The sequence below is a fragment of the Ctenopharyngodon idella genome, chromosome 3 (genome assembly GCF_019924925.1).
Source record: "Ctenopharyngodon idella isolate HZGC_01 chromosome 3, HZGC01, whole genome shotgun sequence".
Taxonomy (NCBI): Eukaryota; Metazoa; Chordata; class Actinopteri; order Cypriniformes; family Xenocyprididae; genus Ctenopharyngodon; species Ctenopharyngodon idella.
The window spans coordinates 10,876,435-10,900,202 of NC_067222.1; the positions used below are offsets into that span (position 1 = coordinate 10,876,435).

The 23,768-nt window shown below is 35.2% G+C and overlaps 1 protein-coding gene and 1 pseudogene across 1 annotated transcript; both read right to left on the reverse strand.

The window, feature by feature from the left end:
• Positions 1-1,146: 1,146 nt before the first annotated feature.
• LOC127509946 (gastrula zinc finger protein XlCGF57.1-like) lies at positions 1,147-15,248 on the reverse strand. Its single transcript, XM_051889349.1, has 2 exons — positions 15,181-15,248; positions 1,147-3,445 (listed from the first exon to the last, which is right to left on the reverse strand). The coding sequence occupies exons 1-2, from the start codon at positions 15,218-15,220 to the stop codon at positions 2,124-2,126; spliced, it is 1,362 nt and encodes a 453-aa protein (XP_051745309.1). The 5' UTR covers positions 15,221-15,248; the 3' UTR covers positions 1,147-2,123.
• A 4,340-nt stretch (positions 15,249-19,588) lies between these two features.
• On the reverse strand, positions 19,589-22,536 carry LOC127510001 (BOLA class I histocompatibility antigen, alpha chain BL3-7-like; annotated as a pseudogene).
• Between the last annotated feature and the right edge of the window lie 1,232 nt (positions 22,537-23,768).

The window sequence follows — 23,768 nt, forward strand, 5'->3', positions numbered from 1 at the left end:
TTCTGATTATATGACTAAGCCATTTAACTTTAAATGTGTAGAGAGTGAAATTAAGGGTATAAAATAATGTTCAAATACCGTATAGATCTGGGTTATAAAATCGCGAGAACAGCGCCCCGCGATTTGGATCGCGGGAGAGGACAAACACAGTGTGTGTGTGTGTTGAATAGTAGCGGACGGAGAGAGATATGCACGCTCTGTAAGCTGTGGCAATTTATGATGTTCGCCTCTGAATGTTTAGTAAAAAACAAGTGTTGTGATCACCCGAGCTCTTTGTCAGTGTCCTCTATATACGGTGATAACTTGATCAACAGAACAAAGCCAAGAACCCACGAAGCAGCGCTGGGTAAGAACTGTGAAGTTATAGTATAACCGACGCGCGCGCTTTACAAATGCATTATCTAAAGTCAGTCTAGAGACACCCTCAGCCTTTGTAATTAGAACTCTGCCAGTTAAAGAAAGATCTCCTATTAGTCATTGATTTAATTTCTTATTAGTTCTTTGGATAATAGGATTGAAATTCAGAGAACATCTTCTATGCTGATCTTTAGTAATGGTTATTCCTAAATACTGAACTTAATTTTTTTTAAGGGATACCATAATAAGATGTTTCAGAACATTCCTTGATGGCCATAAGCTCACAATTAGCTAGATTCAAGTATACACCAGATGCCCTTGAAAATTCACTGAATAATTCATAGCTACAGAAACCTTCATTTTTTCATTTTGAATGAACAGTGTAATGTCATCGGCTAGTTGGGTTATTTTTATCTCTCTATCAACAATAGTGATACCCTTCATAGGACTTGATTTGATATGAGAGGAAAGAAGCTGACTCACTAATAAAAAGAGACATGGAGAGACAGGACACCCCTGCCTAATTCCTCTTGTAATAATCGAATCTAGGAGAAGTACCGTTTGAAAACTTAATAGAACAGTTGCCATTTTTATAGTGAGTTTTAACAGCTGCAGAAAAGAAAAACCAAAATCAAATTTCTTAAGTGTGTCAAAGAGGAACTGATGCTCTACCGAGTTGAATGCTTTATGTTATATCTACATATAATTATCTTATATGATGTCAGTCACTATTACAATTTGTCTGCATATACAAATCATATATGATTTCAGTCAACGACTTGCACAAACTTCATCAGAAATACTTTTATTCAACACAAAGAGACACCCCCAAAAGTTCTGGAACTTTGAAAAAGTACTACTTCACGAACAGGTACTTCATTTAGACCCTGGTTCCTGCAGGTGAAACACTCCAAAGTTCCTAGTTCCTGGGTAAAGTTCCTGCGGTGGAAATGTGGCTCTAGGCATGACAATGGGAAGCGATTAAAATCAATCAAAAACCACAGCCAATGAGAAGAGAGTGTGGGCGGGCTCTCTGGACAAGAGCACATCAGACACAATGAAATGGGCAAGTACATAGTAAAATTCATAAATATAACAATTTAAACATTGTTTAAAGTATATACGGAGTGACTGAACCAATCTTTGTCATAGAATACACTTGTTTGTTCGTGTTGAGTTGACAGTTTGAATGTTCTTGTGCCCATTTATTTATTTTCAAGATCTGAGGTGAATTAGCCAGTGTTGTTTTCATTACAGCTAAAAAGCTGGGAACAGAGAATGATATTCAAACTCATGTTAGATGCTTTTAAAATTAAATAAAGCACAAACAGTACCTGATATTATCATTGCCATACTTTGTGTTGCAGTTCCAGATGTGATGTCGCAGAGAAATACAAACCATTTCTAAAACAGAATATTCGCGTGTCGCCGTCACGGCTGGTTAGGACACGGCGAAGATGTCAAATTTCCTACAATGGAAATCACTACAATGGCAGTCCATTGACTTTCCAACTGATCATCAAACCATGCGGCAAAAACAAACAACTTTTATGTTGATTGTGGGCTTCCCTGGAGTTGTTGGAGACATTGATGGACCTCATGACACATAATTTTCGCTAAACTCTTAAAACCTTTATTACCTTTGGGTTCACCTCTGTGGGAATGAGACCTTTGTACCAGTCGCACTGAGACATTTAAAATGATACCAAACAAAGTGTTGTATGATAATTGTTCATATTAAACCTTATAGACTTTTGGGCAAAATTTCAGGTGTGCGGTTTCTCTCTGTTGTGGATCTTCTCATGCCTTTTCAGATTTGTTGTACGATTGAATCTCTTGTCACAGTGTGAACACTTGTAATGTTTTTTTCCCGTGTGGATCCTCTCATGTATTTTCAGATTTGCTGACACACTGAATCTCTTGTCGCAGTGTGAACACTTGTAATGTTTTTCTCCGGTGTGGATCCTCTCATGTCTTTTCAGATTTGCTGACACACTGAATCTCTTGTCACAGTGTGAACACTTGTAATGTTTTTCTCCCATGTGGATCCTCTCATGTGTTTTCAGAGATGATGACAGACTGAATTTTTTGTCACAGTCTGAACACTTGTAAGGTTTCTCTCCAGTGTGGATCCTCTCATGTGTTTTCAGAGATGATGAGAGACTGAATATCTTGTCACAATGTGAACACTTGTAAGGTTTTTCTCTAGTGTGAATTCTCTGGTGTTTTTTTAAAATGTTTGCTGTAGTAAAAGTCTTCTCACACTCAAAGCACATGTACTCTCTCACACCAGTATGTATTTTCTGATGTGTTTGTAAACTTTGCCGCTGTGAAAAACTCTTCCCACACACAGAACATGAATATAGCTTCTCCTTCATATGAACTGTCAGGTGTTTCTTCAGGTTTGATGAGGTAAGAAATGTTTTGCCACACTGACCACATGTGAATGGCTTCTCTCCGGTGTGGATCCTCATGTGAATCTTAAGACTATAATTGTTTGAGAAACTCTTCCCACACTGATCACACTTGAACGGCTTCTCTCCAGTATGAACTGTAATGTGAACATCAAGACTATGTTTGCATGTGAAATTGGTTCCACACTGACTGCATACATACAGCTTCTCTCCAGTGTGGATCTTCATGTGTTCCTTAAGACTTCCTTTTTGTGTAAAACTCTTTTCACACTGATCACACGCGAACGGCTTCTCTCCAGTGTGGATCCTCATGTGAATCTCAAGATTACGACTGTTTGAGAATCTCTTTCCACACTTATCGCATGTGAACGGCTTCTCACCAGTATGAACTCTCATGTGAACATCAAGACTTTGTTTGGTTGTGAAGCTCTTTCCACACTGATCACATGTGAACGGTCTCTCTCCAGTGTGGATTCTCATGTGAACATCAAGGCTCTGTTTGGTTGTGAAAATCTTTCCACACTGAGTGCAGTTTGTAGATTTCTTGACTCTTCTTTTCTTTAAAAATGTCTTTTTAGTCTTTGAGCTACTCAAATATTTTTCTCCAGGTTTGACATGATGTTTCTCCTCCACTTCACTCAGTTCTTTACTCTCCTCCTCCTCTTTAATCGTATCTAAAATGGAAGAAAAAATAATTATTTTCAGTACATCAAAATAATCCAAAGAGAGAAATATACATATACATAAAAGTGAGCCCTGATGTAATAGCAGAAACTCGACAACTGCTATGAAATATTATCATCACTTTGATGCCTTTTTATAAATTAATGAATGTTAAGTAATGTCCCTGAAACTTTCTATGAATGAGGATCATTGATCTTCAGTTATTATTTTTAAAACATTATTGACAAATCCCATGTTTCTGTAGTGAGAACTTCAAGGTGGAGTAAGTAGATTTTTAAAATCACTCTTTGGAAGTTATTCGGGCAGACACTGACAACAATTGCGTAACCAATCAGCATTAGCGGGCGTAGCTATAATGTTGAGGAGAGAGAACAAATAACACCATGTCCTAATCAGACTAGGAATGGGCATTTTTCCAAAATATTGTATTTGAATATTTGGGCTCATAAAAAACGAATATTCGTTTATTTAAATGACGTTAAACAAGAAGGAAGTTATTTTTTTAAATTCATCAAGATTTTGTAAGCATTTTTGAACAAGCTGCCGATTAGGCAATATGCACAACAAGCTTATGTTATATCTTAAGCTTTTCTTTTAGTTCAATGCATTAAACAATATGTGCAAAAAAAATAAAAATAATAAATAACAAAATCATTTAAGCTCAAGCTGCACGAACGGGAAAAACGCTAATAAAGCCAGTGCCAGTTATCGCACAAAACGTACATAATACACTCGAGTCAGTATATGGTTATCGTTTTCATATTGTTTCACATGTTGAGAAAAACAATAATATCCACATGCTCGGGTGAGAAAACGAGCCACGCTGACAGACGTGCAGAAACACAAAGATAACGATAATACATAACAGTATGCTAGGCTAAGTTTCTAACAGCAGCACTTTGTGTTTTCTGTTGATTTCTCTTGATTTTCCCATGATGTCAAAGAAAGAGGCTCTGTGTTTGAGGTGTGCCTTTATATGTATCCACAGGTGTGCCACCAATTAACTCAAATGGAATCAATTAACCTATCAGAAGCTTCTTAAGCTCAGAATGGAATCATCTGGAGTTTTCTTTTTGTTTAAAGACACAATAAACTTAGTGTATGTATACTTCTGACTTTGATGAAAGTGATAAGAAAAATACATAAAAATTCTCCCTCGCTTGATTCTGACATTTAACAAATGCAAAAAATATGTTAATATTTATTGATCTAAAACAGAAAAAGTTTACTCTGATTTAATGTATGACAGTAAAGAAAAAAAGTTTTTGTGTTTTTTTCTGAAGTGTATGTAAATATCTGGTTTCAACTGTATATCTCCCTCAACAAAACTTAAAGGAAGCATATTGTTGCGGGAGAGGGGAAATAAGAGATATTGCTTTAAAACCACTATCTACAGGTGTTGTAGTCCTTAGCGAAATGCTTCATGGGTAATGTAGTTCAGATCAAGTGTGCTCGTGTGATGAAAAATATATGCTCTCGCTGTGCTGTGCAAAGAAAGATTTTCCGTTGCTTTTCTGTTAGTTCATTCAAGTCGATCCACCCAGGAGTTATTGTGAACTGTAACCCTGACAATATTACCCTGCAAAAATCAGTAAAATTGCATATATTGGTAAACTTTGTTCCTCTCATCATTGCCCAAATGCGAACTAGTGAGCTGTTACATCCCGCTGTGAATGGCCGAAGCGGAGGAAGTATGGACATTTTAAGCTACTGAACTGAACCAGACGTTGTCAGAAGAAGCGAAAATGACGGAAGCTCGGGAGAGAGCGCGAATGGTGAGTAACGTTAAACACTCACATGTAAATATGAGCAGCCTGTGGAATCTGATGATATTAACGGAAAATGAAGAAAAATGGACATCTCTTTCATTTGCTGACTGGCTGAATGAGTTGGATGCTCAAGAATCTAATAAAGGTATGTGCTCTTCTGGACAGCGGGGCCAGGAGGAGTGTGTTACCCAGACACTGTTACGAGACCATTAAGGCAGATGTAAGACCCCCACTCAAGCTCTTCACAACCTTCTCAGGAAACATGCTTGATTCCACTGGACTGCAAAGTGTCAGCTGGCCTTTGATAAGCTGAAGGAGCTACTCACCACTTTGGATGTAGTATTTAAGTTACAGTACATGGCAAATTTTCTAGAGGAAAAAAAATCTCTCAACTAATGCTGTAAACTACACATGGAAGTCAGTTGTTACTACTATAATAATATTGAAGGTTAAATTAACTTATTTATATACAAACACTTAAATTACACTCAATGATGCTTTTGTTATAAATAAAGTTTAGAATTACATAATCATATTTCTACTCCAATTCGTTTTTTTTTTTTTATATAATCATTTAAATTGTGGCTGTCATAACTGATTTATTCAAATATACATTAAATATTGAAGAACATTATAACGAATATGTATAACGGTGCATAGCTATATTTATCAGAATGTTGCTTTCTAGAGTTCATTTTTCTAGCTGACTAATGAGTTTATGGTCACTGAATAAGTTTTTCTGAGGTAAATGTGACGTTACGTGACATTGTTTACAAGCTGTTTTATTGACGTCTTTCCATGGTTGAAACACTGATTGAGCTATTACAACAGACATGATACAGATTTCGGTAAGATGTATTGTATATTTTAACGTACCTTCAGATGTTTAGTCGTGTTTATTCACATGCGCTTCGTGCTGCCGCTTCTCTTTAACTGAGGCGCTAAAGCGATATCTTACATGTCACATTAAACAGCGCCAAAACGGTATTTATTTTTTGAATCTCATAATAAGATGGACATAATTTGAAATCTGAGACTTTGCTTCATATCAAAAGTAACAAAGCACAAAGATTATTGCGATTTATTGGATGGGAGGCGCTACATATTCTGCTCATTCATCAACTGAAAACAGACTAGACTAATCGATTCTTGGTATTTAAGAATCAATATCGGTTTGTAAAAATGAGAATCGATTAAAATCGAGAAATCAATATTTTTTTACCCAGCCCTATTAATTACAGATCGAATATTCAACTATTTGTGCACACCCCTAAACCAGATATGATGCCTTAAGGTTCCAAGCAATTTGACTGTCCACTATGTAAGCTTATGTGTAGCAATATTCAATTTGAAATGTATTATGCAAAATGGCAATGCAATATGTAAAATGGCAATGCATTTCTGTATTTAAATATACATTTTCCATACCATATATGCAATGTTTGGAGCAAAATGATAATTCAAATTCAATAATATAATTTACATTTGCTATTTCCTACACTACGTTTAACATATAATTTAAACACATATTTTAATGCTTTAAAGTTGCAAAATTAAAATGAAAATGTATTACAGAAATGATATATGTTTAACACGTTCAAGCAAAAATTGTAGCAAAATGATCATTTAAATGTTATTTTTCTTAACTGCATTTGCACTCACAGTTAAGACACTTGCGATTTCATTTTCATTAAATGTCCCGCAATGAATGTAGCAAAATTCAATGTGGGTTTGAAAATGCATTTCGAGCCGCCTTGTCAATCATTGCGTTAAGGCGGGGCCAGGTGTTGCAAACATGGCGGCAGAGCGAGGCATAAACTGGCAGATGAAGCTGAGCAAGAACAGAGAAATGTTAATGTTCCTGCAGATTATACGCTTCTGTCAGTCATAGAACCAGTACGTTATTAGAAGCATAGATATTTGTGGTTAGGGCGTCTCGCAGAGAACGCGCCTGATGCTCGTGAGGTGAAAGCGCTCTCGCAGCTCGAAGTGCTGAAACAGACGCGTCGAGTGAGTGGTGCTTTACAACAGGTTCCTTTACTCACAGAAATAATCTTAGACAAGATGTCCGAGATTATTGCTTGCTCTATCAGTATGGTTGTCTGTTTGGATTCGTAAAACCGAACGTTTCAAGATGATGGAAATTCAACATTTGATAGAAAACACTATCATTTAAAAAGAAAAAGCACATTAATTACCACTTTTTCCAGCAGATGGCAGCAGAGGACCATTTATTGGCTCATTTAAGACATTTCCTGTAATATTTTTTCATGTTTATAAAATTATAAAATCAGTTGGTTTAAAAATAATTGTTGTCAAGGTGAAGTATGAAGTACTCACAAAGTCTCATGAAAAACAATAACTTTTCTTGAGCACGAATTACACAGAAAGTGCTCTCCCTTTATAATCACAGCAGCTTTCAGTGCAGCTCAAGATCAATGATTTCAGCACACTTGTGAAAGCTCTCATTTTGTTCAATGAATCTGTGCACAATAAATCCTTAATTTACAGTGTGTTGATGCTTTTTTTTTTTTTTTTTTTTTTTTAAACGAGTGTGAAAACAGATGGTCAAATTGAATTTTGCTTAGGAGGAACACTGAGGGATGCGTCTGTTTAATGTTATGTTTGAATAACTAAATTAACGCTAAGCCTGAGTATTTAAGTGACTATATTCTGATTATAAACTAAGTATTACACTATTAAATCTGTTAAAGCTACCTCAGGACATTAAAGATACCGACACACCAACAAGTGTGTAGGAACCGTGGACAAACCAGACAAATGAATCATTCAGATGATTCTTTCAAAACATAATTCCAGAAACTCAAACTCAGAGAATCTAAGTTTCGGCTCCAGTCCGTCTACATAAAAAAACCCTGCTAATTACCTTTATGACACCCATAATTCCTGACAGAAGGAGAAGTGACAAACTGAAGCTATTTGTGACAACCCAAATGGTCACCAAGAAGATAAAGAGTCTTTGATCTCCAGATCAAAAGAGACAGAGACAATGCAGGCCTCTTTTGTTTCTCTGAGTGACCTAACTTTACAGAAAAACCAACAAAGACAACTAAAACTGCTCCAAACAATGTTAAATGGACTTATCAAACATCTTTTAACTGCATACATTTTATATCATGTCCACACATACTACCTGTAACCAGTTATGCTTTAGAACACCGAAATTCATGTAAATGTGATAACTTTTTCGAATGGTTGAATGAAAGTATTTAGTGTCGGAAATGTTTTTAATTCTCTTCTTCTCCTCTAAATCATGGCTTGAATGAAATCTGTGTAAAATGGATCATATTCCATTTAATAGAAATTATGTCTAAAACGGTACTCTCTGCCAAAGCCGGCAATTCCAGAGACGGAGGTAACACTTAGGTATGATTGGGGTGGAGAAAAGCCACCTTTTCAAACAGGACGATATCTGATTGGCCAAAACTCCTCTCAGAGGTGGGACGAACACCTAAGTTTAAATAGTCATATCACAAGACAAAGAACTAGTGAACGAGTGAGCAAAGTAAGCAGTGAAAAGTAAGCAGAGTGACCAAGAGTAAGCAGATCAAAGAGTAACCATGGAGTAACAAGAAGAACAGACAAGCAGCTCATTCAAGCCATCCAACTTTCACTCATTTTTCTTTTTTTTTTACTTAATTTTCTTTTCCGTTGAGAGTCTCGTGTTCTAAGTTTTGCAGCAAAGTTCAACCAACCACTTTTGCCGCTTCAACTTTAACTCCAGCCACGACAAAGAGACTTCCTTTCATTTCGCCAGCAAGCTCAAACGTGATTGGTTTTTACCTAACACAATCCGGACCTGAAAGACCCTGCAACAAATCGTCGACTCGGAAAACCCTTCTCTCCGCGCCGACGAGAAGATTCACATTTAAAGTCGACTCAAGCAAGTACCTCTAGATTCTAAAGCTGAACTGGCGCATTAAATTAATGATTCATGGTTCGTTCAGGTCAGGTCTTTTCAAGTGCATATTTTGCTAGAAATGCTCATCATATTCTCTCTCTTAAAACTCTTTCTCTCTCATTTCCTTTCTTACTGCAACGCGTATGAATGTGTGTGTGTGTGTGTGTGTTTGTGTTAGATTAGTTTGTGTTAGAATAAATAAAGTCTCTTGTAGATTTTAAAAGAAAGTGTCTTGTATTATGTGCTTGAAAAATGTAATGTCTTAAACTGTCCATCTTTTAGTTACCATGCTCTAATCAGTGTTTTCACAATAGTTGGATATTCATATCTGCTACAGAGCTTATTACAGCCCGAGCAGATGAACGCTGGACGATTCAGTTGCTCAGTCGTAAACTAAATGACTCTTTATAATTCCCAATAAATTAATTATTTCATTTGAGCTAATTTTGGTCCTTTCCTTGCAAGTGACATTTCACGGTAAGTTTTCCAGCTGGTTTATATTATTGCGGAAGTTCTAAAGAACGCTCCGTACAGATGGTCCATTGGTACTAAAGGGCCCAAACTGTGCAAAGAAAATTTCCTCCACACCATCACACCACCAGCACCTGTTCACATCAGACCAAAGTGCTTTTTTAGTGTGTGAAAGATGGGTTTAGACATGACCAGGGTTATTTTTGGGAATAGAAATTATTATTATTATTACAAATAACACTCATTAGCATCCAGATGGACTACACATAGTTTTATTAATTAAATGATACATAAACAATAATCAGCATGATAAAAAGAGAAAAACAGACAACCATACTGATAGAGCAAGCAATAATCTCTTGTCTAAGATTATTTCTATAAGTAAAGGAACCTGTTGTAAAGCACCGCTCACTCGACGCATCTGTTTCAGCACTTCTATGCTTCTAATAATGTACTGGTTCTATGACTGACAGAAGCGCATAATCTGCAGGAACATTAACTTTTCTCTAGCTCAGCTTTATCTGCCAGTTTATGCCTCGCACTTCCTAGCTCTGCTGCCGCCATGTTTCCAACACCTGGCCCCGCCTTAATGCAATGATTGACAGGGTGGGGCGGGGACGTGATCAGCTTGAAATGCATTTTCAAATTCACATTGAATTTTGCTACATTCATTGCGGGACATTTAATGAAAATGCAATCGCACTGAGTGCAAATGCAATTAAGAAAAATAACATTTAAATGATCATTTTGCTACAATTTTTGCTTGAACGTGTTAAACATATATAATCATTTCTGTAATACATTTTCATTTTAATTTTGCAACTTATAAAGCATTAAAATATGTGTTTAAATTATATGTTAAAAGTAGTGTAGGAAATAGCAAATGTAAATTATATTATTGAATTTGAATTATCATTTTGCTCCAAACATTGCATATATGGTATGGAAAATGTAAATTTAAATACAGAAATGCATTGCCATTTTACATATTGCATTGCCATTTTGCATAATACATTTCAAATTGAATATTGCTACACATAAGCTTCCATAGTCCACAACAGACACAACGTGACAATGAGAAGTGATAAAATCAATCAAAAACCCCTGCCAATCAGAAGAGAGTGTGGGCGGGCTCTCTCGGCATGAGCACAGCAGACACAATGAAATAAGTACATAGTGAAATCCATAAATATTACACCATTTAAACATTATTTAAAATACGTATGGTGTGTCTGAACCAATCTTTGTCATATAATACGTTTGTTCGCATTGAGTTGCCATTTTGAACGTTCTTGTGCCCATTTATTTATTTTCAAGGTCTTAGGTGAATTAGCCAGTGTTGTTTTCATTACAGCTAAAAAGCTGTGAACTAGAGGTCGACCGATATATCGGGCCGATATTTGTCTTTTTTAATATATCGGCATCGGCCGATATCCCTTTTTAATAGCGCCGATTTAAAGCCAGGCACGTCCGCGGGCAGCCCTGTGTTATTGGTGCGGTGGAATGTGCTGCTGCCGCATGTGAATTGAAACTTTTGGAAGATTCAACAACAGTCCTGGGAGATAAAGGTAGCCTAAGGCTTAAATTCTGATATTTCAAAGTCCTATGGCCATATATTTACTATATATTACTAGTAAACTATGAAGTGTTGCTTCACTTAGTGAAAGAAACAACGGATAGCACAGAACCGTCGGGAACTGGCATAATGCTACAGCTGGTTGAAGGTTCGCTTACTTGTAGTTAACTTTAAGGACTGTAGTCCAAAACTACCAGCAGCTTGCTTGCTAACATATTAGCCCCAATGTTATAAGTTCTGTTTTATTTTTCCTGTATCGGAGTCGGAGAATTTCACTCTGTGCTTGGGGTGGAGAAGGCGGCAGCTCTGACAAACACTGCAGCGTGATTGAGGGCTACGTTACTCCGACAAATATTGTCAATATTAAGAGGATTTGGCATTTCCAATTAATGTAAGCCTGTTACATTCTTCTAGTCTATTATTATTACTATTAGGTAAGCTACTTTTGTTATTAAATTAATATTATAATAAATTTGCCCCGCAATAATTTCACAGCGCATCACCGCATAACTGACGTGCTGTGAGGATAATAAAAGATTAGGCTATCAGCTCCTCTTTGAAAATGTTTTAAACATTTTTTAGGTCTATTATACAATGAATTAGACCTATAATTAAAATTATTAACAGTCTATAATATTTCTTAACACTGCAGTCATAAATGAAAGTTAAGAGCAGCTTTAGGCTACTTCAAGCACCAAATTAAAAAAAAAAAAAGAAGAAGAAAAAAAAGAAAACAAGCTGTTTAACACGAAATACTATTCTTCTCATTTGTTTCACTATATGTACGGGCCACAAGAGAAATTATGGAATATACAGTTATATATATATATATAAAATATGTCGCACAGTTATTATCCTCATTAAACCTGTCTAACGTTAACTGTCAAGAATGTCAGAAATCACTAAGAGTTTAGCACTGTCCTTGCATACAAGGCTGTGCAACATGACAAAGTTTTTAATTGCAAGTTTTTAAATACAACTTTAATTTATAAAGTTGTATTTATTTTATTTAAATGTATATTTAGGTTTACATTTATGTTCCAACAAACTTGAAAAATTCAGCTTGATAAATGTTCTAAAACTTTTATGTAAATCAAGTCAGTGTTCAATAAATGATGTTAAGTTTAGAAATGTTGTGCATCCACTTATTATTAGTGTGACATTTTAGCATGCAAATGAAGGGGAAAACTTCAAGATATCGGCCCTAAAAATCGGCATCACATATCGGCCATCGGCTGACCCTGACCTCTAAACATCGGCATCGGTTATACAAAAACCCATATCGGTCGATCTCTACTGTGAACACAGAATGATATTCAAACTCATGTTAGACACATTTAACATTACATAAAGCACATAAAGAGTACCTGATATTATCATTGCCATAATTTGTGTTGCTATTCCAGCCGCGACGTTGCGGAGAAATAGAAACCTTTTCTAAAATATTTGCGTGTTGTGGTCGCGGCTGGTTAGGACAAAAACTCAGATTAAGAGGGAAAAGATACCTTTTATAACGTGTCTGTCTGAACAGGCTATAAATGATCCGCTACAAGCAGCATCCTCAATAATAAAACCGACTGGCCTGGACTCCTTCCTGTTTATAGATGTGACGTAATGACGCAAAGACGAACTGCTGCATGCTCGAATTTCCCGCGGAAATCTGCCAGGTCGCTCTTATTATAAAACATTATTACAAGCTTACTGTTGTGAATCGAACTAAGATAATGAGATAGTTTTGAACACTGGCTGGTTATGTACTTGCTCAAAAATTGATTTTGGATAATTATTAACCAAAAAAAAGGTACGGACTGCAGCCTTAAATAAAAGAAGAAAGAAAAATAAATGAACAAACTAAAGAACACGCTGTTCCAATAAAATCTCACGTTTGAGGTTTAACAAGCTCCTATATTTCACAGTAGATTCATTTAGATTGATAATAATGGGTAAAGGCAAATACATTTTGTTTCTATTATTCTATTTACCACAATGTCAAAGCAACACAGCTTAACCCAAAATACAAGCTCATGCAGTTGTGTGCTTCTGTCCATACGAGCTCATGCAGTTGTGCGCTCTAGACAGAATACTCCATTTGCAAGAAACACATTAGAATCAAATATATATAAGTATAACAAGGTTGGGTTCCTTCAACTGTAGGGCTGTATTGCCAAGAATCTGGTGATACGATGCGTATCACAATACAGGGGTTACGATATATTGCGATACTGTAAGAAAGGCGATATATTGCGGTATTTCTTGTTTTCTTTTAGAAAGAGGATTTAATTTTAGAAAAACAGTCATAAAGAACACACAATCGTATGCATAAAACCTGACAAACAACTTTATTAAATCAATACAGTATCATTTGCATTTATATCACACTAATCACTATTTTGTGCAATCTAAATAAAGGGAAAATAGTAAAGTGACTGCAGGATTCTTTAGGTGTATATGTTTTAAAGGTTCACATTATAGCAGTTTTTAATTTCTAAACTATTTAACAACAGAAAGTGCACAGTCCATTCCATGACGAATGACTGTTTGTTTTATATTTGCTGTAAAGCTGCTTGCTTTAAAGTCTATTGTATAAAGAGCTATTTCAATAAACATGCCTTCACTGAAGTACTGAACTGCAGAGCTGGTGCAACCATACCCACATCGCTATGATCAGATGCTTTATTTCTGCTGCCACCGCTGACATTTTGTACATGTCACATATTCTATCGTTTTGTTTTTTTTTTTGTGTAGTTAGTATACCGTGATTTTTCCCTCATAGCCTCGTCTCAGAGTGACAGAGCTTATATGTGTGTTTTATCAACATGTCAATTTATTATAAGCAACACAAGACTTTAACAGCCAATGACATTTACAGCTGGAGAGACTCTGGACTGATTTTCTACTGTTTAGTGTCAATCACCATCTAACTCAGCCAGTTAAGATCTACATTTAGCCTTAGATGTTATATGAATATGGTCTCTGGATCATAGGTTTTATCAGCTGTTTTTGAATTCATGTTTGTAAAAAAAGACACTGCAGTGTGACGTCACATCACAACCGTTGCAGAGTCTGTAGAGATTTCACTGCTTTAACTAGTTTTAAATTAAGTATTTTTAGAATTATGTGTGCTACATGTTTCACTCAACCCTGTAACTTCTGACATGATTTTGTGACATCACCAGGGTCTAAAATATAATAATGCTTTAAACTATATTGAAAATGTCTAAAATCCTGGTAAATATGCAAAATATGCAAAATATGAACCATACATAAAATAAATGTAAAATAAAACAGTTAATCAGTTAACCTGCATATGGTAAATCAGAATTATTGTCATAATTATTAGAAATGTGTTTTATGAAACATCTTTATGAAGATAAAAGTGGCCCTGTTTCAATCTAGAAATGCACTGCAGCTAAAGCCATGTTCTATTTTGAAACTGTAAAATGCTAACTGATGTTTATTGTCATCCTCTAAGCATCTATTCAGTGTCTCTATTGTTTTGTGGCACAAACTGCCCCATTCAGTTTCAGTCTCTCCTGCACACATTCACAGCTCTCCGGCTTGGTTATGGCTCTAATTATAATACTTTTGTCGTTATTGTAATTACTGATGACTCTCTATTCACACTGTTTTTTGTTTACACTTCTCACTTCACCTTCTTTGAAATTGCATCAAATGCTTTTCTTAAAAAAAGAAACATTCAAATGAGCTTTACTATTCAAACAGCTGTATAAGGGCTAGCTAGCATGTTAGCTTAGCACACCATCAAAACACGGCGATTTATGAGGTTAAAACCATGTTTTTGCTTCAAACTCACTATAACGTAAGTCGAGTGTTTTAAACAACCTTCTGTGGTCTGATGTGGCTTTGGAACAAAAAAAAAAGAGAATATAAAAATACATTATTTCATAGTATTCTGTACAGTGATACAGGCTATGTCGATTTGCATTATATACACTATTATACTAAATATACTCTAATGTACTCTACCTGACATGGCTTGAAGAACACAGATAATCTCTCTCTGCATGTTATTATCTGTGGCTGCCTTGAAAGGGATTTCTGTTATATGAAAGTCTCACTCTCTGACTTTCTGCTTGAGGGTGCCCTCTGGCTTCCAGTATGAATGAAACAGACACGTCGACACATTTAAGGCTAAAAATTGAATACTACTTCTTTCTATAGAAATTTGACGCAAACATATGAGAATATATCAGTTTCTCCAAATGTGCACGCTTTTGAACTAAAAGCCATTGTGACGACCGTTTTTCATTTTTTGACGACCACTTTCATTTTTTTTTTTCTCATTGGATGCAGAGGTTCATAATAATTTATATTCGACTCACTGCGTTTCATTTTCATAACTCCTGACACAGACATAACTGTCACGACTTTCAGAATAAATACTGAAGCTTGAGCGTCAGACCTTTTTAATGATGTATCTTGTCGAGGTAATTACAATCTTTTACATTAAAACTAACTTTGAACAATTGTAAACAAAGAACAAATCGGGGCGCCAACATTCTCCAGCAGGTTAACAGGTTAAAATAATATTTAGTGTAACCTGATGTTGAAAATTAATATGAAAGTTCCTCAAACCTCCCTTTACTGACCATTTGTTGAAAACAAACAAACATTTGTACCCATTTCAGTTTAGGTTAATCTAAGGTAGGTTAGGTTTATCTAACTGTGGTGAAGTTCTTGAATCTTTCTAACATGAATGTTGTTCAGCATCATGAATGATTGAAGAATAAACACCAACCTCTTTGTTCTTCAGTATCTTCAGTGTGTTTCATTCTGCAGGGTTCTGGATCACTCATGTTCTCACTGTCCTCTTTAATAAACTCACCTTTCAGATTAAACAGATTTCAGCTCTTCCTGATGCTTTTGATGCTCATCTGATGGGAATATTCCAGCATTTATTGATGAACTGCTGTGGGAGGAGCTTCACTGATGATGTGACTGTGATGGGAGGAGCTGATTTGCTAAAATCAAAACTATATCTGTTTGACTTTGTTTTTATAATAAATGACACTTCTAGCATTTGTATGTCTATTCATTGTAAAGTAACTGATATTAATTCATACATTATTTTTATTGCTAATCTTATTATTGCTAACATTATTCTGCTTCATTTAAATACAGACATATTTAAATAGACTATCAAAAACTACAGAAAAGAATACAAGTAATGTAAAGTCACGTCAACTGCTATTCTCGCACATGAACGCTGTTGTGACGGCTGTTTTCTTTTTTTCTGCTGATCTCCCAAGCCCCCTTGCAGTACCTGTGAACAAAACAAAAACAACAACTTTAAAACAACAACAACAACAATTTCTTCTCTTCCCTGTCATTCTCCTATGCTGGTTACATTGTAAACACAGTGCAGTGCTTCCGTGTTTTACGTCAAAACCCAACTCGGTACTGACCGAGCCGGGCAATAATGAGTTTACAATGTAAACAGTGTAGGAGACTGACAGGGAAGAGAAGAAATTGTTGAATAAAGTCGTTATTTTTGTTTTTTGCACACAAAAAGTACTCTTGTTGCTTCATAACATTAAGGTTGAACCACTGTAGTCACTTTGACTGTTTTAACAATGTCTTTAATGCCTTTCTGGACGTCAAAAGGTGCAATGACGTTCCTGCCTACATGTGATTTAGAAACCCTCAGATTTCATCAAAAATATCTTAATTTGTGTTCTGTAGATGAACGGAGGTCTCTTACGAGTGTGGAACGACGTGGGCGATTTCCTGATTAGGGGAGGAACACAACAGCAAAATGGATTGTGGTGAATGAATGTGCAACAGCATGAAACCACCCCGTCTCCAGACCCAAAATTGTTTCACAACTCAAATAACCACATATTTCACAAAAGAAAGTAGCTTTTATTTGCAAAGTTAACAAAACAAAAATAGTGCAGAAGTGGTACAGCATAGAGTGATTTATTACTTTTAAAAACAATAACATGTCTCAAGACACTTCACTGGTCAATGAATAATTACAATTATTAATGATAATACACAGGATAAACAAGTAATAGAGTTTTTTTTTTTTTTTTTTAGTAAAGATGCTTCTTTGGCAGTACAAATAACAAATAAGACATAGGTAGTGTGTATTCATCAGATTTTCAAAAGCAAATTAAGTGCAAAACCTGTCAGGACATGTAAGTTCTGTATCATGCTTTAAAACCCTGAGTATATAATCGTATTTATATTGTCTCATAAAGGTAAAAGCAGTACAACTGAAGCCATAGTTTATATCAGGGGTGTCCAACCCAGCTCCGGGAGAGCTACCATCCTGCAGATTTCAGCTCCAACCCCAATCAAACACACCTGAACCAGCTAATCAAAGTGTTCAGGGTTGCTTGATAATTACAGACAGGTGTGTTAGAGCAGGGTTTGAACTGAAGTCTGCAGGACGGTAGCTCTCCAGGAGCAGGGTTGGGCACCCCTGCTTTATATACTCGCCTAATTTAAGAATAAATGGATCCCACATGAAACTGTCAGACATCCATTCAAGTTTCTATAGTGCTTTATACAATCCAAAGCAGCTTTACAGTGATAAACAAGAAAATAATGTTTCAATGATGTAAACTCTGCTGTAAAGCAGCTCTAATAGTGTTATTGAGCTGAGGTCAGTTAAGTGTCTGTCTGGCCCTTTAGAGGTAACAATGTTAATCTGGAAAAGCAGCTCTCTTCATATAAAAATATTTCTCTTAAAAAGCATCAATTCCTCGAGTAAAGTGCTTCAAATTGCTTCACGTCTTTAATGCCACCCTGCATTGTTCCCATTTGCCCTGAATGTTTTTTCTTATTGTACAGTTTTTTATGTACCATGTTGTTACATGTGCAAACATATGCTTAACATAAATACTTCACATATACTTTACAAATATGCTATGATATGCATAACTAGATTTTAAATAGGTTAGAGATATGTATGTATATACTGTATGTATGTATATATACTGTAGCACCGTGGTCCAATGAGTCACGACATTTCATTCCTTCGTATCTTCGTGTTTCTCTACTAGGGATGCACCCCTACTTTTATCAGAAGTTTCATTAGTGCTCCTTTGTTTTGACTGTTCAGCGTCTTTAAACATGTCAGTTGCGTGACACTAGCTCGAGACTGACAATATTAATTTCTTGATTTTAACTGGTAACGATATGATTTCTTAAATCTAAAATTTATTAATTACATTAATTAACTAGAAAAAATAACTCCAGAGAAGATCAATTTGCTAAACATATGCATTGTATTACATGTTCATTATATATTCACTTAACCTATTAGTCATGTCTTTGTTATTTAATGTATATTTGAATAAATCTGTCAACAAATTATTTCAGTTTTGTTATTTAATTGTTTATATTTTGCCAACAAACTGGAGCAGAAACTATTCTGTTACTAAAAAGTGGATATAAAAAAAATTTTCATTTCAGTGCATCCCTGTTCTCTATATAGTGAAATGTCAATAAAACTCACTTGACCTGATAAAAATACAGAATATATAATATAGTGAGACAGAAAGAGAGAGTAAATAATCCAGCTGTTTACAATCAACCACCCAAAATATAGTGATTGTCAGATATTGACAGATATATTGACCACCATATAGATCTACCGTATGAATCTTCCTCTGGCTTCATATCTTGTAGCCGTCCAGTGGTCCCCACACTGAAACACAGACATAAATAGTTTTTATATATAAATATATATATATATATATATATATATATATATATATATATATTGTAATACATATACACAATTAGAGTAATACATCTAAAACTTAATTACCAGATTTAGTCTCAGGTATTCAAATTTTTACTCAGAGCTACATTACATAAATGTAGATGTATGCTACAGTGGTCCCCAATGTAGAGCTCATTTCAGTATGTAAGCAAAATCTTTAAAAAAGCCCCATAGTCTGCCTATAGTTTTTTACTTTTAAATTGAGTTGGCAGTTTATCACACGTGAAAACTAAAGCAGCTCCTGTAAGAAGCCCTGAATGTAATGATATTTCTTTTGTGCTTCACAAAAGCCTGTGGAGAAACAGAAATGAGTCAAAACAGCACTGATATTCCACTTTAAAATATAATTACCCTTGGGCAAAGATGCTCCTCATTGAATATTTCCATACCAATGTCACGTCCTGTTGGAGAAACAGTGAAATGTCAAAGCGCACATCTGTGTTTGTGAGATAATCTAATAAACAGGGAATTTTGGCCACCAAAAATATTAAACAACAAAAGTTGGATGGTTGTGTAAAGCTTTTATGCATCTACTACACGTTTGAGTCTAAAATCAGCTAAATGTGATAAACTGACATTTAATAACCAAACTGTCTGTACATATGATTAACATCACAATAATAATTGGAGAAACAGTTACCATATTCATTGTCTTCCTCTGAATAGTGAGTCGCACTGTGTCCTGTTCTACTAGTGTCTTGTTCTGTTGGAGAAACAGTGAAATGTATGTCTACAGTGCTGCGGTATAAATATACTTGAGCAACTGCTTTCTTATTTACCAGGAAAATATATATTTTTTAAAAAAAATGGTTGTATGATTAAGCTAACTGGGCTCCAGATGAACATTTGAGAACAAGTTTTACAGATGGAAACATCAGCACCTGATTTGATAGCACGCCTATAATATTGGGATGCAGATGTTCATTTATTTTCATTAACAGTAAGTTAACGTTAGTAAAAACTGTAACATCCTTATTTTTTATAGGAAAAAGTAGGATCTGTGATCTCCGTCCATGAGACATGAGCATTGCCAGTCTGCACAGAGGTGAACTGGATGCCCCTGGGGACGCCAGGCGAACTGAATCGTATAGTCCGGATGAGGCCTGCATAGGCCTGGCTGCCTGATCTTATATTTGTCCAAGCTTATTTTAGTCAAATAATATGAAACGCTCATGACAACACAACACTATAGAAATGTTCATTGGGTCAGTGGGGTCACACTACTCACTAATAATGTATTTCTTCACTAAGATGTAAACCACTAAAGCAGCAACTGCCAGCAGAAGCAGTATAATCCCTGATGCAATCAAAACTCTGACAGCCTTTGACGGGCAGTCCTGGCATGTTCCATCTAATCAAATGCAAAAAGATGAAAAATAGTATTGATTAATTAAGGATATCATAAACAAAAAAGAGGAAAATTAAAGTTTACAATTCTTTTTTTTATTCCAATAGTCTATCAGGTGAAATGTCTGTCTCTCTGTGTAACTGATTTAATTACCCCATTTAATGATAATTGGTTCTTTAAAGGAACTGTGGGACACAAAACAATCATATACTACTTCATCATCCTCCTTGATCTCCACACTCTTCCTCATCTGGAAGGATCCATCATGGTTTGGTCTGATTCCTGTGGATTCAATCTCATCTTCATAAGACAGAGATGTGCGATATTTCCTTATAGTCAGCATCACGTCTTGAGGGTAGAGGCCAGTGACCAGACAGGTGAGTTTCAGCTTGGTTTTATCTTTGGTAGACTTTGCAAACACATGAACATCTGGAGGAGCTGAAAACACAGGAATCAGTTCATCAGTGAGTTCCATCTCTATAACATCTGCTGATAATCTACAAACACTGCTCATTTACTCACAGCCGTTTCTGAGCTCCTCGTCTCTATATTCTCTGAATTTGTTGAGCCAGTCCACACACTCTTTCTCCAGGTATCCTTTGGTGTATTGGTTTAGGATTGGCACATTGTCCCATTTTCTCTTGGTTGGTAGAGCTGCATCAACTGCAGCGACCCATTGAGACTCTTTAATATCAAAAGACAAGAAGTCCTCTCCATCATAGCCGTACTCAGAAATGCCTCTGGAAAACATCACTTCATCTCCCTCTCGTTCAATTTCACAACCAATTCTTATCTGAAGAATATGAACATCTGAAATGGACACAAAAACAAAAAAAAATGTTTGTGAGATGATATCAAAAATAAAATTATTGTATATATATGCAGGTTAAACTGTATGAATGTTCCTCACCTGATTCATTGTCTCTCATGCGGTTCATCAGAATATTGACGTTCACATTAAACCACTGTTCTTTACTCTTTCTGGACTGAGTGCCTTTTTCCCAGTAATCCTCCGGCAGTTTCTTTCTCATCCAGGGCTGTGTGGGAATCTTTCTCTTTTCTTTACTATTGTAATAGTCGATCTGTGTGTCGTCCAGCAGACCCATAGCAGTGAATTCATAGATGCCCGGGAGATTCATAGGTTTAGACAAGGCTGTGTAAATGTAATACAACGAGTGTTTCTCTGCAATGAAGAGGAATAAAATATGCATAAACAGGGGGGTGGGAAGTAGGAGTTTTTACAGGACAGTAAATGCAATGCAAATTTTTTACATTTATTCATTTTTTTTATCATTTAATAATTTGTTTTTATTAAAAGAGCTAGCCTATTCACTCAGAAAAAAAACTGTACATTTCTGAAAGAGAAAGAAGTTAAAACAGCAAAACACTCAGACATTTACAGAAAGACACAAATAAAATTAATCTTATAATCTATCTATAAAGTTTATCCTTCTGGATAAACTGAAATGAACTATTTTTCAGTTTATTTTGCCAATATTTCCATTTAGTATCTAGGGATCTTATTATTTTGATATATTTGATGCTGATATCAATAACACAAAAATCGAATAATCGTATAATGTAGCGCCATATGTATTTTTCTGACAGGAACATATTGTTCAGCTGACGAAAAGTCATTCCGAAACTCAAAACACTTTCGAAACTTTTGAGTTGAGACATGACATGAGTTGTAAAGACTGCAAGACAGCCTCGTTTTCATCTGTGTTAAATAAAATATGGCGTCTATAACCTAAGATCTATGATTATATTAATAAATTTCTTGTACTGTTGGCATATATTTATAATACGCTTCTTTTGATCAAGAACCGTGAACTTGTTACTTTCACTTTTCGTTCTCTGACTCAGAGTAAAAGTTAATCATTTACCTGCTTGAATTGACGGCAAAGTCTCATAAAGAAGAAAAAACAGAAAGCAGAGCGCAGATTGTCGCGAAACCCGTGGACATAACTGAAAAGCCATATGTGAATTTTACTGATGTGTATTCTTCATCATCCGAACGCAAAAACAGCAACAACAGAATGAAGTTTTTACCAACAAGAAAAACTTGTTTTTCAGGCTGGACCAGCCATGATGCTCATGTGCAGACATAAGCTCGCGTTTGACAATACGGCGCCAGATTTTTTTCTCTCTAAAGAAATTGTTGCTTTTTAAATTATATTTGGCCAAATAATAGGCATATTTAAAAAAAAAAAAAAAAAAAAAAAAGATATAAGCTTAATACAAGTGACCACAAGACAACGGCAAAGGTGAAAGACTTCAGCACTGGAGAGTGATTAAATATTAAATACTTTGTCTGTCAACTGTGTTATGTCTGGTTTTTATGTCATAAATCTTTTAAATGTGAAACTAAACTGTTAGAAAAAAAAGATGGGGGTAAGGATGGTGAATAATGCTAAATTCAGCATACTGTGAATTTATGTTGAAGAAAAGTTTCATCCTTCATGATAGCATCCCACAGAACACCCATTATGAAGCCCCAAATTCATATTTTCAAATCGGTTAGACAGAAAACCTCAAACTCTGGTGAATAGATTCAATTCATGTTTCATTTGACACAGCATTTCTCCGTAACACAGTTGACAAAATAATGAATCAAATGTTAATTTTCATTAACATGTTTTAAAAGTCATTTAGCATATATATTATATTATATAATATAATATATTATATAATATTATATATAATATAATACATATAATATATTATTCAACCACCTAGTTTATTTATCAAAAAAGAATACTGATTTCCTGACTTTTTGGCTGACCTGAAATGTACCCCTAAATGTCTTATACATAACATTATAATTGTATACACTATTATAATAAAATGTGAATTATTTGGGATAAGTTTCTGTGTTTCGGAGTGTTGTTACAGGAAGAACGCATCCACAACAGCTACATTCTGACTACGTTACTTAGTTCAAGTTCATCTGTGCGTGATTTTGACATCCTCAAGCCTTATGGACATAGCTTTCCCTTGTACGCATTTAAATAGTGTTGCAGTAGAGACCACACCCACACACACTCATTACTATGAACTCAACTCCCACCAAGTTTATAAGAAAACTCAGTTACCAAAATCAGCAGTGCACAACTTTTATCATTAAACAACTAAACACAGAGTTTAATTCACAGTAACCAGACAACAATGTAAAAATGAAACACATTTTACATGGCAATAACAATAGAGAAACAATATTGCATAGCAAATTAAATAATAATAATAATAAAAAATAGTTTGAATCATAACTCAAATTGCACAATTAAATAAAATCAATCAATTAATTTATGGCAGAACTGCTTAAAACATGTAAATTACTGTTACTTTGTGCTATTACACTAAATCCCTGAATTAAAACTGAATCAGTGGCTTTACATATAGTATATGCCCTTCAATGAAAATTTCTGGAAAATGTCTTATTCCAAAACTATTTATTTTTCAGAGATTTTT

Excerpts from the sequence above, each read along its gene's own strand:
- LOC127509946 (XM_051889349.1), bottom strand. The coding sequence starts at position 15,220 with ATGCAGAGAGAGATTATCTGTGTTCTTCAAGCCATGTCAG. Across the intron at positions 3,446-15,180 it reads TGTTCTTCAAGCCATGTCAG|ATACGATTAAAGAGGAGGAG; the intron begins GTAGAGTACATT and ends CTTCCATTTTAG.